The sequence below is a fragment of the Patella vulgata genome, chromosome 4 (genome assembly GCF_932274485.2).
Source record: "Patella vulgata chromosome 4, xgPatVulg1.2, whole genome shotgun sequence".
NCBI classification, from domain to species: domain Eukaryota; kingdom Metazoa; phylum Mollusca; class Gastropoda; family Patellidae; genus Patella; species Patella vulgata.
Genome location: NC_065882.2, coordinates 10674029 through 10689160, shown reverse-complemented (window position 1 = coordinate 10689160; position 15132 = coordinate 10674029). Strand labels below are relative to the sequence as shown.

The window sequence follows — 15132 nt, the reverse complement described above, 5'->3', positions numbered from 1 at the left end:
GAAAATAATTCCAATACTAATAAAATTGTTTTATATGACAAAATCCTTCTCCACCCTCCGCAATCACAAAATAGCTATTTCAATTTTTCATTACACTAAAACAAGAACTGAAAATATAAAGATATATACACAGTATCCCTACCCTACCCCATACCCCCCCCCCCTCCAAATATATAATTCAAATATATCGAAATACAATAACAAAAGAAACATGCATTATTGAAGGAGTTATAAAATGATGTAGAACCTTTTCCTCATTAAAAAAAAACAAATGGAATATTTTGTACATAAAAGGAGCGCCAATTGAATAATAAAAACATCAAGATTACATGTTATGGAAAAATAAATAAAATAGCAATAGAGAAAATGGCAAATATTAAATAATATATACAAAATATTTATATACAAGTCATATGCAAGGGGTTGGCCGTGAAATTTCATCTGGATTTTCTGGCATAGTTCCCCCATGTCAGTGGTGTAGAACATGGCAAGGGACAATATATAGTCGTTCGGATAGGAGAATAAACCTAGGTCTCATATACAAACAGGCGTGCATTTTAAAGAGAGGGATAGAAATGAGGTTTAGCGTCCACTCGACACAAACTGGGTCAATTAGGGACTAACATAAGGCTTAATTTTATTTCAATAATTCACTTGAGCGTAGGGGTCTTTAGCAGTGGGAGGAAATCAAAGGACCTGGCGCCCCTACTCCTTGTCATGTACAAGTTAAAGAACCCTTGATAATTGATATATTTATTATTATCTTAACAACGATAGGAATGATAATCGAAGCTACACTATAAGCATATCGCCGATAATTTGACTTAGAGTGAAGTAATTTGACTGAAATTTTGAACATGAAATTCCTATTTCATTATCTATTTGTTAACTATTATAACGAGAACTATCAACTCTTTATATCTTACCTACTTCCCCTTTAATTAAATGTTAAATAATTAATCCGAATAAGCCGTGAAAAATTAGACAGTGTCGGAAAACTGCAATTGACGCCTAGCGACTTTAACAGAAGGCGTGATTTCATATGACGTAACCCTGTGCTTGTGCGGCAACATTATGAATCTTCGAGGAGATTTTCTCAAAAAGGTTGACGTCATCAGCTTTAATAAACTGTTTTAATTTGAACATAGCACGTATATGTCCATTGTTAATAAGTGTCAGACAAAATTCTTCAAGTTTAATCAGAACTAACTGACCATTCCCTTGTTTGACTTTATGACAATAGGATTCATTTAATTCGAAAAGTCTTAACGGATCTTCAAAAAGAGATTTTGAGATGACGGCCACAACGGATCGACTGTTATGTATATTGGTAATATTTGCATCGGCAGTTACCTCCCCTATAATACCATCACGGAACGAGATGTATGATTTTATACCCAATCGATCAAAATAAGGAATAAGATTTTCTATAACCCAAAGTCTGTCTCCATCTGAGGCCTCGTTTAAAAGCACAAACACATCAAGCTCTCGGTCATTTCTGTCGTCTAACTTCCGTTTTCTATTTGTTGGTAGATGGGTATGAAGTATAACCGTTATCTCGAACCGGAAGTAGATAACGACCACAATTACAACAATGATCAGAAAGCCAGATATGCCCAACACGATACTGATAGGCTTAGTCACCGAGTTTACAACTCGACAGTTGAATTCGTCTGGTTGTAAATTATCAATGGTTATTCTCTGATCGCCATTAACTGTAGAACAAGTTATATTGGATCTGTTTTTAATGTCAGGTTTGGATTCAAACCAACTTTTTAACCACAAACTATCACAAGAACAAATTAACATGTTATTAGAAAGATCAATCTCCGCCGATCGTAAGTTCTGGATGGTTTCTGGAAGATGTTTCAGTCTGTTGTAGGCAAGATTTAAATATTTCAATTGATCGACAAGATTTGCGAATACCTCTGGTACTATTTTTGTTAATTTGTTATTCGACATATCCAGGTGAATAATTCTGTCCATATAAGGACGTCTTGGTAAGACCTCTATGGAATTGTTTTGAAAGTTCAGAAATAAATTCTCGTGAAATGGTAACCGTTTTGGCATTTCTGAAAGTCCAGCATTCTGACAATTAATGACCATTCTGTCAGCGTCTGGTTGTTCCTGGCATAAACACGCGGAAGGACAAGAATCCGTGACGTTGCACACAAAATCAGATAATTTTTTATGTATAAAAGCGAGCTTTCCCTTTAAATTTGGGGGAGTGTTGCACGTGATATCAAACAAAACATCTGTTAAAGCGTCTCTCAATTTGCCCACAACTGAATACAGAGCCGCCATTGGATACAAATGACAATCACAGTGCCATGGATTATTGTCCATGTTAAATCTCCACGTCAGCAAAGTGCTTACCAATGACTGAAATGGAGGCCGAATGGCTGTTAACATCTTTGTGTCTAAAATTCTCATTTTGTTGTTCTGTAAAGATATTGTACCCGGTCCGTACGTTTTACTGGGATCCATTGTGAAGTTAGATTTATTGGTAATTTTTGTAATTTTGTTGTAACTCAAATCAAAGTAACAGAAAATATGCGTTATGCCCAGAACCCAGACTACATCAGCTTCAATCAAATTATTGTCATACAGATCGACTCTTATTATTTTCGTTAATCCAGGATGAAAAACGCCCATCTCTATTGTATGAATTTTATTTCTCGACAAGTCAATGTAGCGTAATTTGTTCAAACCGTCAAATATCCCGGCCTTCAAAACATGAATTTGGTTTCTACCTAAATCTAAATGTACTAATTGTCTCAAGCAAGACAACTTCGGCAATTCCGTTATAGTATTGTTGTCAAGATCCAAATACTGTATCCTTGGAAATCCACAGATATTATCAGGAATGGAAGGCAAACAGTCGTGTCGGTGTGAAACCAGAAAGTTTGCATCATTGGACAGAGACGAAACAAAATAACTGGTAGAATTTATTTCACAAGATTGGCTGATGTTAAGATTGTTTAAAATACTGCGGTTGTATTTACAGCAGCCGGCACAATATTGCCATAGGTTCGCTGCTTCTTCATACCTGGATTTGGGTTGGCATTTCTCCTTTTGGCAAACAACAAATTCTTGAGACTGTCCCATCACAGGAATAAACAATACATTGATGTCTTGACATAACAATAGAACAAGAATAACTCTTGTAACAAATAATGTATATCGATCCATCCTGTAGTAGAACTTGTAATGTTATCTTAAATCTTTGACTTAAAGCTTCTATGCGTGATTTTAGCGCTCTACCATCCCTTGTTAATAGGAATATCAGATGGTACAATTCCGTTCATTATTTGGATTCGCATTATGATCTGCCATTTGGTATTTTGACGATGATTAGTAAAGATAATTTCACAATTGTCATGGTGTTATTTATTCCAGGAATGGGATGGTAAATAAATTCTCACCACTGTTAATTGTATAAATTATTTTATATCAACAAGGTGTCACTATTGACTGTTAATTTTATAAATCACTTTACAGCACTAGGTAAAAAATGCTTAATCTGGTGGACTGAAATATTGTTTATTGTGACAGCGTCAGATTTATTCCGGATCATCTGGATATGGGGAATAAATTTCCAACTCTAGGTAAAAAAAAGCTAAATCCAGTTGAGTGAAATTTTACACTCCATTATAGATTACTTATTCCCGTCTTCATTAGCCTAATCGATGCAGAACATCAGGACGTTAAATCACATTTCATTTCAGATTACTTTTTGCAACAGCAACAGATGTGATAATCGTTACATACACTGCGTTTCAATGTGTTTAAACACAGGCATTATAACATACAGACTGACTGCTTTTAGGAAGAATACCAGATCTGATAAATGGCTAATTGCAAATCACCCAATCAAAATCCGTATTAATTAGGAAGTTACTAAAATAAATAGTCATATATCTGCTCACTTTATAGGCGTATTGTTAGTACTTCCTCTTATAGGGCGACCCGTGTTAAAATTTAAAACAAATATTAAATGATAACTTAGGCAATACCATGTAATATTTTAAAATCTATGCTATTATTTGTGACTGTCGTAGGACTGTCCCGAGGCAGAAATTTGTTGTATAGGGGTAGATTGGGCAGGGTAGTAAAATTAGCTAGGTGGTGTTGGCCTACCGCTTCCGGTTTCGGAGTTATACAACTTTCAACCCATACAGCGCCGGGTTAGACATAAAATAATACATTACATATTAGATGTAGAATAATATATTACTTATTAGATATATAATAATAAATCACATATTAGATATAAAATATAGATATAGATATAGAATTAGATATCTAATATTACACGTACATATTAGATATAGAATAATATATTACACGTACATATTAGATATAGAATACTATATTTCATATTAGATATAGAATAATATATTACATGTTAGATATAGAATATTATATTATAAACATATTAGATATAAAATAATATATTACATATTAGATATAGAATAATATATTACATATTAGATATAAAATAATATATTACATCTTAGATATATAATAATAAATTACATATTAGATATAAATAATATATTACATATTAGATATAGAATAATATATTACATATTAGATATAAAATAGTGTATTATATATTAGATATAGAATAATATGTTACATGTTAGATATAGAATAATATGTTACATGTTAGATATAGAATAATATATAACATATTGGATATAGAATAATATATTACACGTACATATTAGATATAAAATAATATATAATATGTTAGATATAGAATAATATATTACATATTAGATATAAAATAATATATTACATCTTAGATATATAATAATAAATTACATATTAGATATAAATAATATATTACATATTAGATATAGAATAATATATTACATATTAGATATAAAATAATGTATTATATATGAGATATAGAATAATATGTTACATGTTAGATATAGAATAATATGTTACATGTTAGATATAGAATAATATATGACATATTAGATATAGAATAATATATAATATGTTAGATATAGAATAATATATTACATATTAGATATAAAACAATATATTACATATTAGATATAAAATAATATATGACATATTAGATATAGAATAATATATTAAAGTAGCTAAGTCTCTAACTCAATATCATCCAAAGTCTTACACGTTGAAAATACGAATTATTTGTCAATTCAAATCAACATTGATGTTGTGATCTTACCAAGAAAAGACAGGCTTCTGATATCCAATATTTAAGACAGAATAAACATTTTACCATTGGTACACGAATCGTGTACCATAGTGCGTTTTAGCGTCATTTGCAACAAGTGACCAGAAAGAACGAGGCTAGACATATTCAACTGAAGAACCTGCTCAATAGACTGGAATAACCAGACGCTAGAAATTGCTATAGGGTTGAGACACAGGCCGTATTTCGCTGGACATAACTGATTTGAAATTAAGAGTCAAAACGGAAACAATTGAATGTTAATCAGTTATATACAATCAGATTACATTATTATATGCGTTGCGACCCATTTGGGTCAATTTCTAGGTCCCAAATATTAGCGATTTAGCTCCTTTAAATATTAGATTTATTTCTCATTTTTTAAGTGTATTCCGGCATGTATTTCGGAGGTTAAAACTGCTTGCCAATAAAATGCCCCAACAGCCATTTACTAAATAACCAAGTATGAACAATCCCAACCACCAGACAAAATTCGAAGTCTTAAAAAAACGGTATAGGCAAAATGGTGTTCACCGTGTACAAAATACACGACAAACAGTGGTAACAGATGTCCGGAAGAGTAAGCTTACCCTGCCTGGCGCCACACCCGCCATGTAGATTTTATTGTAAATTACTCAATCCTGCTCTCGTTGAAGATTCAATATTACATAAGAAGATTCCGTTATTATTATCATATGAAATAACCTACTAAACCTTTATTGTACAGCAGACGAGAATGACACAAAACCAAGAAACCTTCTGAACTAAGTTGAAATAAACTCCCAGTGAACTAAGTGAATTCGGATCTAAGTCTGGAGGATTATCTACCCTCGATATTTTGATTTTATGTCCTGAATTAAATGTTAAATAATTATTAAATAAATATTAAGATATTTAATTGTCCGGTGAATTGACAACCAGCGACTTTAATAGCATTAACTGACCGTGTACATTTTTATACCACCAGCGGTTGTCTTTTCTCAGCTCTTTTAGAATAGTCGACAAGTGGATTCTTAGATCTTTATTTAACTTCAGTTAAAAGGAGCAATCCGAGATCTAGTTCATTCAATAAAACAAGTTGATTATGGTGAAAACCCCTAGTAAACCGCGATGAAATACAAGCTTTCAATTTCATTGCAATTTCATATTTTTAAGTTGTATTTTTAAAATGTATTAAAATAAAGCCTTAAAATAGATGGTGTCTATATACAGTCCTACCTTGTTAAATAATAATCCTATTAATCCTATAATTCACTATTGCCAGTTGAGAAATTGGCAAAAATATCATTTTCAACTTCAAATTCAAACGTTTGAAGATAGCTATTCCAAGAGGGGAATAGAAAAACAAGGGAGGTAATTGTGTTATTATTTCCGGGGTCAAGGATTTATAAGTGGGAGAATGATACCTATGATCGTATAATAGTGAGTTGACAACCTATTGAGCAAAAGACATGGAAATAATTATGTTTTGACTTTCTTAGAAAATATGAAATTCTCGCTTTAAATAATCAATTCGATTACATGTTAAAAAATCAATTCGATTAAGCTGTGAAAAAATTGAAATTATGCAATCGGAAAAATGCAATTGAATGGAGTAATCCGAGATCTAGTTTATTTAATAAAACAGGTGGATAAACTACTCTTGTAAACCACTATCTTAGTATCGTGCAAAACATTTACTAACATGGTAAGACCATAATCTAATCTTCAGGTCATCGGATGGCCCCGATTTAAATCGATTAGAACGGTTCAGCCAATTAATGATTTAATTCAAAAATGGATAATAGAGACTTTGTTTATTATCTTAACAACGTGGGAATGGTAATAGAGGCTAAACTATAGGTATACATGTATAACGCCGATAACTATTCTCTGAATGAATTAATTTGACTGAAATTTTCAGCATAATATTCCCTTTTTATTATTTTGTTTTTATACGCCCACATTTTCATGTGTACGTATATTGTCGTCGTCCCTGTCCGTCCGTCCGTCCGTCCACAATTGTTTGTGAACAGTCTACAGGTCAAAATTTTTATCCGATGTCAACGAAACTTGAAATATAGGTTTATCACCCTAAGATCTCGGTTCCTTTCGAAATTGGCATGTATCGGACTGTAACTTCATGGATTATGGCCCCTGATTGTACGAAAAATCACGTTTTTAGCTTGTGAACACTGTAGAGGTCACGATTTTTATCCGATTAGGTTTAAACTTGAAATGTATGCTTATAACCAAAAGATCTCGGTTTCTATCGATATTCGCGCATATCGGGACGTAACTTCCTTAATTATGGCCCCTGATTGTACGAAAAATCGCGTTTTTAGCTTGTGAACCGTATAGAGTGCATAATATTTATCCGATTAAAAAAACGTATTATTATATCACCGTTACACCCTAAGGACGACTGAGTTCGAATTTCGTAAAAATCGGCCCAAAACTGACAGACAAAACGCCGCCCCTCGTTCTCAAATAGCGTAAAGATATGGTATATCAAGGTTGTGGACCCTATAGAGGTCACAATTTTTATCCGATTTTGTTGAAACCTGAAATGTAAGTTAAAGGACCTAAGTCCGTAACTCAAAATCATCCAAAATCTTCGACATCGAAAACACGAATTATTGGTCAATTTAAATCAACATTGATGATGAAAAGATGAGCTTCTGATATCCGATATTTAAGATAAAATAATTTTTTTCACATTGGTACACGAATTGTGTACCATAATGCGCTTCAGCCCCAGTTGTATTGAGAGACTCGAGGGACGAGGCTAGACACATTGCACCAAATCAAATGGAGTTATGTAGACTAGAATAACTAGACGCTAGAAATTTGCACTCGATTGAGATTGCTGACTTATTTCGCCGAACATAACTGATTTGAAATTGGAGTAAAAACGGAAACCATTAAATGTAAATCGGTTTATATACATTCATATTACAGTATTATATGGGTTGCAACCCACTTTTGTGAATTTCTAGGTCCCAAATGTTAGCGATTTAGCTCCTTTAATAACCCAAAGATCTCGGTTCCTTTGGATATTAGGGCATATCGAATTGTAATTTCCTGAATTATGGCTCTTGATTGTAGGAAAAATCACTTTGTTTTTAGCTTGTTCTCTATCCATCTCTCGAAAATGTGGGCGTGTCCTGCCTGGCACCCGCTGGTTAACTATTATACCTAAAACTGTAAACTCTTTATATCTTACCTACTCCCCCTTTAATTAAAAGTTAAATAATTAATCCGAGTAAGCCGTGAAAAATTAGACATTGTCGGAAAACTGCAACTGACGCCTAGCGACTTTAACAGAAGGCGTGATTTCATATGACGTAACCCTGTGCTTGTGCGGCAACTTTATGAATCTGCGAGGAGATTTTCTCAAAAAGTTTGACGTCATCAGCTTTAATAAACTGTTTTAATTTGAACATAGCACGTATATGTCCATTGTAAATAACTGACAGACAAAATTCTTCAAGTTTAATCAGAACTAACTGACCATTCCCTTGTTTGACTTTATGACTATAGGATTCGTTTAATTCGAAAAGTCTTAACGGATCTTCAAAAAGAGATTTTGAGATGACGGCCACAACGGATCGACTGTTATGTATATTAGTAATATTAGCATCGGCAGTTACCTCCCCTATAATACCATCACGGAACGAGATGTATGATTTTATACCCAATCGATCAAAATAAGGAATAAGATTTTCTATAACCCACATTCTGTCCGCATCTGAGGCCTCGTTTAAAAGCACAAACACATCAAGCCCTCTGTCATTTCCGTCGTCTAACTTCCGTTTTCTGTTTGTTGGTAGATGGGTATGAAATATAACCATTATCTCGAAGCGGAAGTAGATAGCGACCACAATTAAAACAATAATCAGAAAGCTAAATATGCCCAACACGATACTGATAGTCACCGAGTTTACAACTCGACAGTTGAATTCATCTGGCTGTAAATTATCAATGGTTATTCTCTGATCGCCATTAACTGTAGAACAAGTTATATTAGATCTGTTTTTAATGTCAGGTTTGGATTCAAACCAACCTTTTAACCACAAACTATCACAAGAACAAATTAACATGTTATTAGAAAGATCAATCTCAGCCGATCGTGAGTACTGGATGGTTTCTGGAAAATATTTCAGACTGTTGTAGGCAAAATTCAAATATTTCAGTTGATCGCCAGAATTCGTAAAAACGTTCGGTGCTATTTTTGTTAATTTGTTATTCGACATATCCAGGTGAATAATTCTGACCATATAAGGAAGTCTTGGTAAGACCTCTATGGAATTGTTTTGAAAGTTCAGAAATAAGTTCTCGTGAAATGGTAAACGTTTTGGCATTTGTGAAAGTCCAGCATTCTGACAATTAATGACCATTCTGTCAGCGTCTGGTTGTTCCTGGCATAAACACGCGGAAGGACAAGAATCCGTGACGTTGCACACAAAATCAGATAAATTTTTATGTATAAAAGCGAGCTTTCCCTTAAAATTTGGCGGAGTGCTGCACTTGATGTCAAGCAAACCATATTTTAACCCTGCTCTAAATTTGCCTATAACCGAATACAAAGCTGCCATTGGATGCAAATGACAATCACAGTGCCATGGATTGTTAAACATGACAAACCCCCACGTCAGTAGAGTGCTGACCAGTGACGGAAATGGAGGTCGAATGGTTGTTAACATCTTTGTGTCCAAAATTCTCAGCTTATTGTTCTGTAAAGATATTGTACCCGGTCCGTACGTTTTACTGGGATCCATTGTGAAGTTAGATTTATTGGTAAGTTTTATAATTTTGTTGTAACTCAAATCAAAGTAACAGAAAAAATGGGTTATGCCTAGAACCCAGACTACATCAGCTTCAATCAAATTATTGTGATGCAAATTAACTCTTTTTATTTTCGTTAATCCAGGATGAAAAACGCCCATCTCTATTTTATGAATTTTATTTCTCGACAAGTTAATGTAGCGTAATTTGTTCAAACCATCAAATACCCCGGCCTTCAAAACACGAATTTGGTTACTTCTTAAATCTAAATGTACTAAGTGTCTCAAACAAGACAACTTCGGCAATTCCGTTATAGAATTGTTATCAAGATCCAGATACTGTATCCTTGGAAATTCACAGATATTTTCCGGAATTGAAGGCAAACAGCCGTGTAGATGTGAAACCCGAAAGTTTGCATCGCTGGACAGAGACGAAATAAAATAACTGGTAGAATTTACTTCACAAGATTTGCTGATGTAAAGTTTGTTTAAAACACGGAAGTCGTATTTACAGCAGTCGTCACAATATTTCCATTGGTTTTGTGCTTCTATATACCCTGATTCGGGTAGACATTTCTCCTGTGGACAAACAACAAATTCTTGAGATTGTCCCATCACAAGAATAAACAATACATTGTTGTCTTGACATAACAATAGAACAAGAAGAACTCGTGTAACAAATAATGTACATCGATCCATCCTGTAGTAGGAATGGTAATGTTATCTTAAATCTTTAACTTAAAGCCTCTATGCGAAATTTCAGTTCTTTAGCATCTCTTGCAAACTACTATACTGCGATAGTTGAATCTATAACATAAATATCAATTACAAATGGTTCAATGCCATTCAGTATTTACGAAGATATGACGAATTGAAATTTCTATCGATCTATGTTGGTCCCTATGTAACCAGACGGTCGCCATCTTAATGTGTCAATGTAAATCTAATTGATGGCCCTGTTTTTTTTTAAATCAGCTTAAATCCAAGCCGGGGGATCATACAGCGTTGGTGTTTGGTTTTGTGTTCTTATATACTGAGCGCCATGGAAAACGCATCACTTAGTTTTTCGTATAACAAAATGATCCTGTAAACATATCTTATTTATTTTGCTTCTTATTGTGAACAATATTCAAATGGGAACACATCAAACACATTTGTACACTTATGGATGTTTAATCTGTAATCAACGGTACAAAGTCAGAGGGGTCAAAACCAAAAGTACGACACAGATGTCAGTAGCGCATGTGTCCTCCACGGGCTCTTACGCACGCTGTGCAGCGACGTCACATGGAATTAACCAATGTTTGAAAGAAGGCCTGGGGCAAATTGTTCCATTCTTGGACAAGAGAGCTTCTAAAGCAGCAATGGTGTGCATCTGTGGTCTCCGATACAGACGACGTCCAATCTCATCCAAGACATGTTCTATCAGTGCCATGTCCGGAGACATGGCTGGCCAGTCAAAGACATTGATGTTGTCAGCAGCCAGGTAGTCCATACTAAAACGGGCGGTATGCGGACGTGCATTATCCTGTTGGAAGTGCTGAAGTTGTGGGTGCGCTCGAAACATCGGAACAACAATTGGTTGCAAGACATCATCACGGTAGGCTACAGCATTAACGCGACCCCTGCAAATGTGTAGGGCGGTCCGGTGATGAAATGTGAAGCCTCCCCACACCATTACACTTCCCCCGCCCCATCGATTCGTTTCGAAGACGCAGAGGTCTGCAAGACGTTCCCCAAGACGTCTCCACACAGGTTGACGGCCATCAGCGTGATAAAGATGAAAGCGACTCTCATCACTGAAGAGCACACTTTGCCAGTCTACTCTTCTCCATGTCTGGTGTCCTTGAGCCCATATCAAACGCCGCTGACGGCGATGATCCCCGAGGATAGCTCCAACATAAGGTCGTCGTGCACGGAGTCCTACTTCTCTTAGACGACGTCTTACGGTGTTGGCACTAACTGGTCCTTGTCTTCCGACGACTGTTGCACCTGTTCGAGTCGCTGGGCGGGATCTGTCACGCAGATGAGTGACCCGGATCTAGCGGTCTTGAGCCTGGGTTGTAACGCATTGTGGACCAGGACGTTGACGGTCACGCGTTGATCCAGTAACTCGAACACGTTCCACCAACCTTACAATAGTGGACTGATGACAATTGAAGTGTATGGCAATAGCACGTGTAGACATGCCAGCCCAGGACATTCCCATGGCTTCATTCTGTTGATTTTCAGTAAGTCTCGGCATCTCTAGCTCGATTCCTTCACACGTCCAACAACAAATTACGACGGATTGACGTTCCACAGTTCATGTACCGCACATTAAGTTGAAAACATGCTTTTAAAGGGCTCACACACTATGCTGCACGTGAATATTGGGTTTTTCATGTGCATCTCGTGCAATTTTGTTTCTGTGCACACGGGCCGATATTTTTTGCGTTTGGGAGCATTGTGTGAAACAGTAGTTCATAGTATTGCATAATATTATACATACAAAACCACCTAGTAATAAAATATTTGGGAAAAAAAGTGATGCGTTTTCCATGGCACTATATATAGTTAAATGTTAAATAACCAATCTGCGTATATATACTATTCAAAAAAAGTAGGGGATATTTGATTTTTAAGTGTTATTAAAGTCACCTAATGAAACTGACGAAGAAACAAATGACAAAATGAAATGAAGTTCACATTCATCGATTTATTCCAAATGATCGTTAGACTAAGTAAGGCACAGACTGACCATTATAAGGGTAAAATGATACCCGGGGTCAAACAGCAAAGTTACCACAGCATCACAACCAAGTCAGTAACGGGTAAATCCTCCTCTGTTTGCCAAACAAGCATTGATCCGACGTGGCATACTCCTAATGAGACGTCTAAGGTCATTTTGGTCCAGATTGTCCCATTCCTGTTGCAACGCAGCAGCAAGTTCTTGGACATTGGCAGGACGTTGTTGACGTTGACGTAACCTCTGTCCAAGCATGTCCCAGACATGCTCGATGGGGGAGAGGTCGGGACTCAGTGCTGGCCAAGGTAATGTGGTGATGTTCTGTTGTTGGAGGTAACCTGTAACGATCCTGGCCCTGTGACATCTTGCGTTGTCATCCTGGAAGATGAAACGGCGGCCATGACGTCGTGCGAACGGCACAACATGGACTGCCAAGATGTTGTCCCGGTAGTACTGGCCTGTAACACGCCCTGCAACAACATGTAAAGCCGTTCTTCCAGCAACAGTGATGCCTCCCCACACCATAACAGAACCACCCCCAAATCGATCATGTCTGATGACGTTAACGTCTTGGAAGCGCTCGTTTCGACGACGCCACACCCTCCTACGTCTTTTCAAAAAATCAACAGTGAACCTTGACTCATCTGAAAACATCACATTGCTCCAGCGTCAATTATCCCAGTGTTGACGATCCCTACACCAACGACGTCTTGCCTGAATGTGATGATCTCTCAAACAAGGGATCACGCGAGGACGTCGGGCGCGAAGGTGACCCCTATGCAGTCGATTCCGAATCGTCTGGCCACTCACTCTCACACCAGTGTCTGTTTGAAGACGAGCGCTGATCTGATTTGCTGTGATGACACGATTTCTCGAGGCCAAGGTACGGATAAATCGATCCTGGGCTTGAGTTGTCGCCCTTGGTCGACCTGAGCGTGGTCTGTCCTGTACAGATTGTGTATCACGGTATCTGGACCATAGCCTGCTTATGACAGACTGAGAAACATTAATCGTCCGCGCCACAACCGCCTGTGTTGTGCCGATCTGTAGCATGCCAAGGGCACGTAACCTTTCATTTTGGGTAAGCCGACGCATATCAAAATTTGTTTTCTGGTCACTAAAACAATTAAACTGATGTTTCCACCCTGGAATTCAATGCCACAATGACTGTAACATTCAAATCCAGAGTCGTGCAAATCTTGGGTTGGACCCCCATGATGATCCCAAGCATCACCTGCATTCCATGCGGTAGCTATTGGTGCGTTTGGGCGTCACATGTAACTGGAAATGTTTCTTCTGTTAGGTTCTATAGTGACTTTTTTCGTAGTCATTTGCATATTTTAGTATTATGCCCCCAAAATCAAATATCCCCTACTTTTTTTGAATAGTATATTAGCGTGGATTAAGCCTTGAGAATTCTCATATTTTCCGAAAATTGCAAATCATGCATGGTTTACCTATAAATATTTTCCACTCTCTATGTTGCTTTACTGTAACATTTCGTCCTGTTGTTTGTTGGCACAGATATCCCTATTTCTTTCCGATTTGCTGGGTAAAACTATAAATAAATTCTGATCGCCATTTTTTTTAGTAAAATGTCCCCCTGCTACAATAGTGGGTTTTTGTTTTGTTAACGATGTCTCGACTTCATTTGGATTCACAATATGAACTGATATTTTTATTTCGAAGGAGTTTTTTTTAGTAAAAGATATCAGCATGGTGTCACAGCGAGATTTATTCCGGGTAAATGGTGGTGAATAAATTCCTAACACTGCTAACTGTGTAAATCATTTTACAGCACTAAGTACAAATGCTTAATCTGGTAAACTGAAATTTTACACTCAGTTCTAGATTTTATTTATTCCGTCAGCATCAGGTATATTCCTGATCATCTGGGATTTGGTAAATAAATTTTCCAACACTATCTGCTGCTAATTGTTGTAAGTCTAAGTAAAACCAGTGGAGTGAAATTTTACACTCTGTTATAGATTACTTATGTCCGTCTTCATTAGCCGAGTCGATGCAAAACATTAGGACGTTAAACACCATTTCATTTCAGATTACTTATTGTACCAGTGCCAGATTTGATATTCGTCACACACTGCGTTTTAATAAGTTTAAACACAACCATTATAGCATACAAACTGAATGCCAAATCTGACAAACCCTATCACCCAATCAAAAACTGTTTTACGTACGTAATGGTTAATTGCAAATCAACCACTCAAAAACTGTTTGACATAAATTGTTAATTGCCAACCATCCGTGTTTATAAGGAAGTAACTAAAATGGCCATATATCTTCTCAGATTTCTACTTTCAGACATCAAATACTTTATATGCTTATTGTTTGAACTTCCTCTTTTAGGGGCGATCCGTGTTGTAAATGGTAGGCAATATATCATGTAACATTTTAAAATA

The 15132-nt window shown here is 36.1% G+C and overlaps 1 protein-coding gene across 1 annotated transcript; it reads right to left on the bottom strand.

Annotated features, from left to right (window-relative positions):
- Window positions 1–265: 265 nt before the first annotated feature.
- On the bottom strand, window positions 266–3178 carry LOC126818443 (protein toll-like). Its single transcript, XM_050545853.1, has one exon. The coding sequence runs from the start codon at window positions 3106–3108 to the stop codon at window positions 1039–1041; it is 2070 nt and encodes a 689-aa protein (XP_050401810.1). The 5' UTR covers window positions 3109–3178; the 3' UTR covers window positions 266–1038.
- Window positions 3179–15132: the final 11954 nt, after the last annotated feature.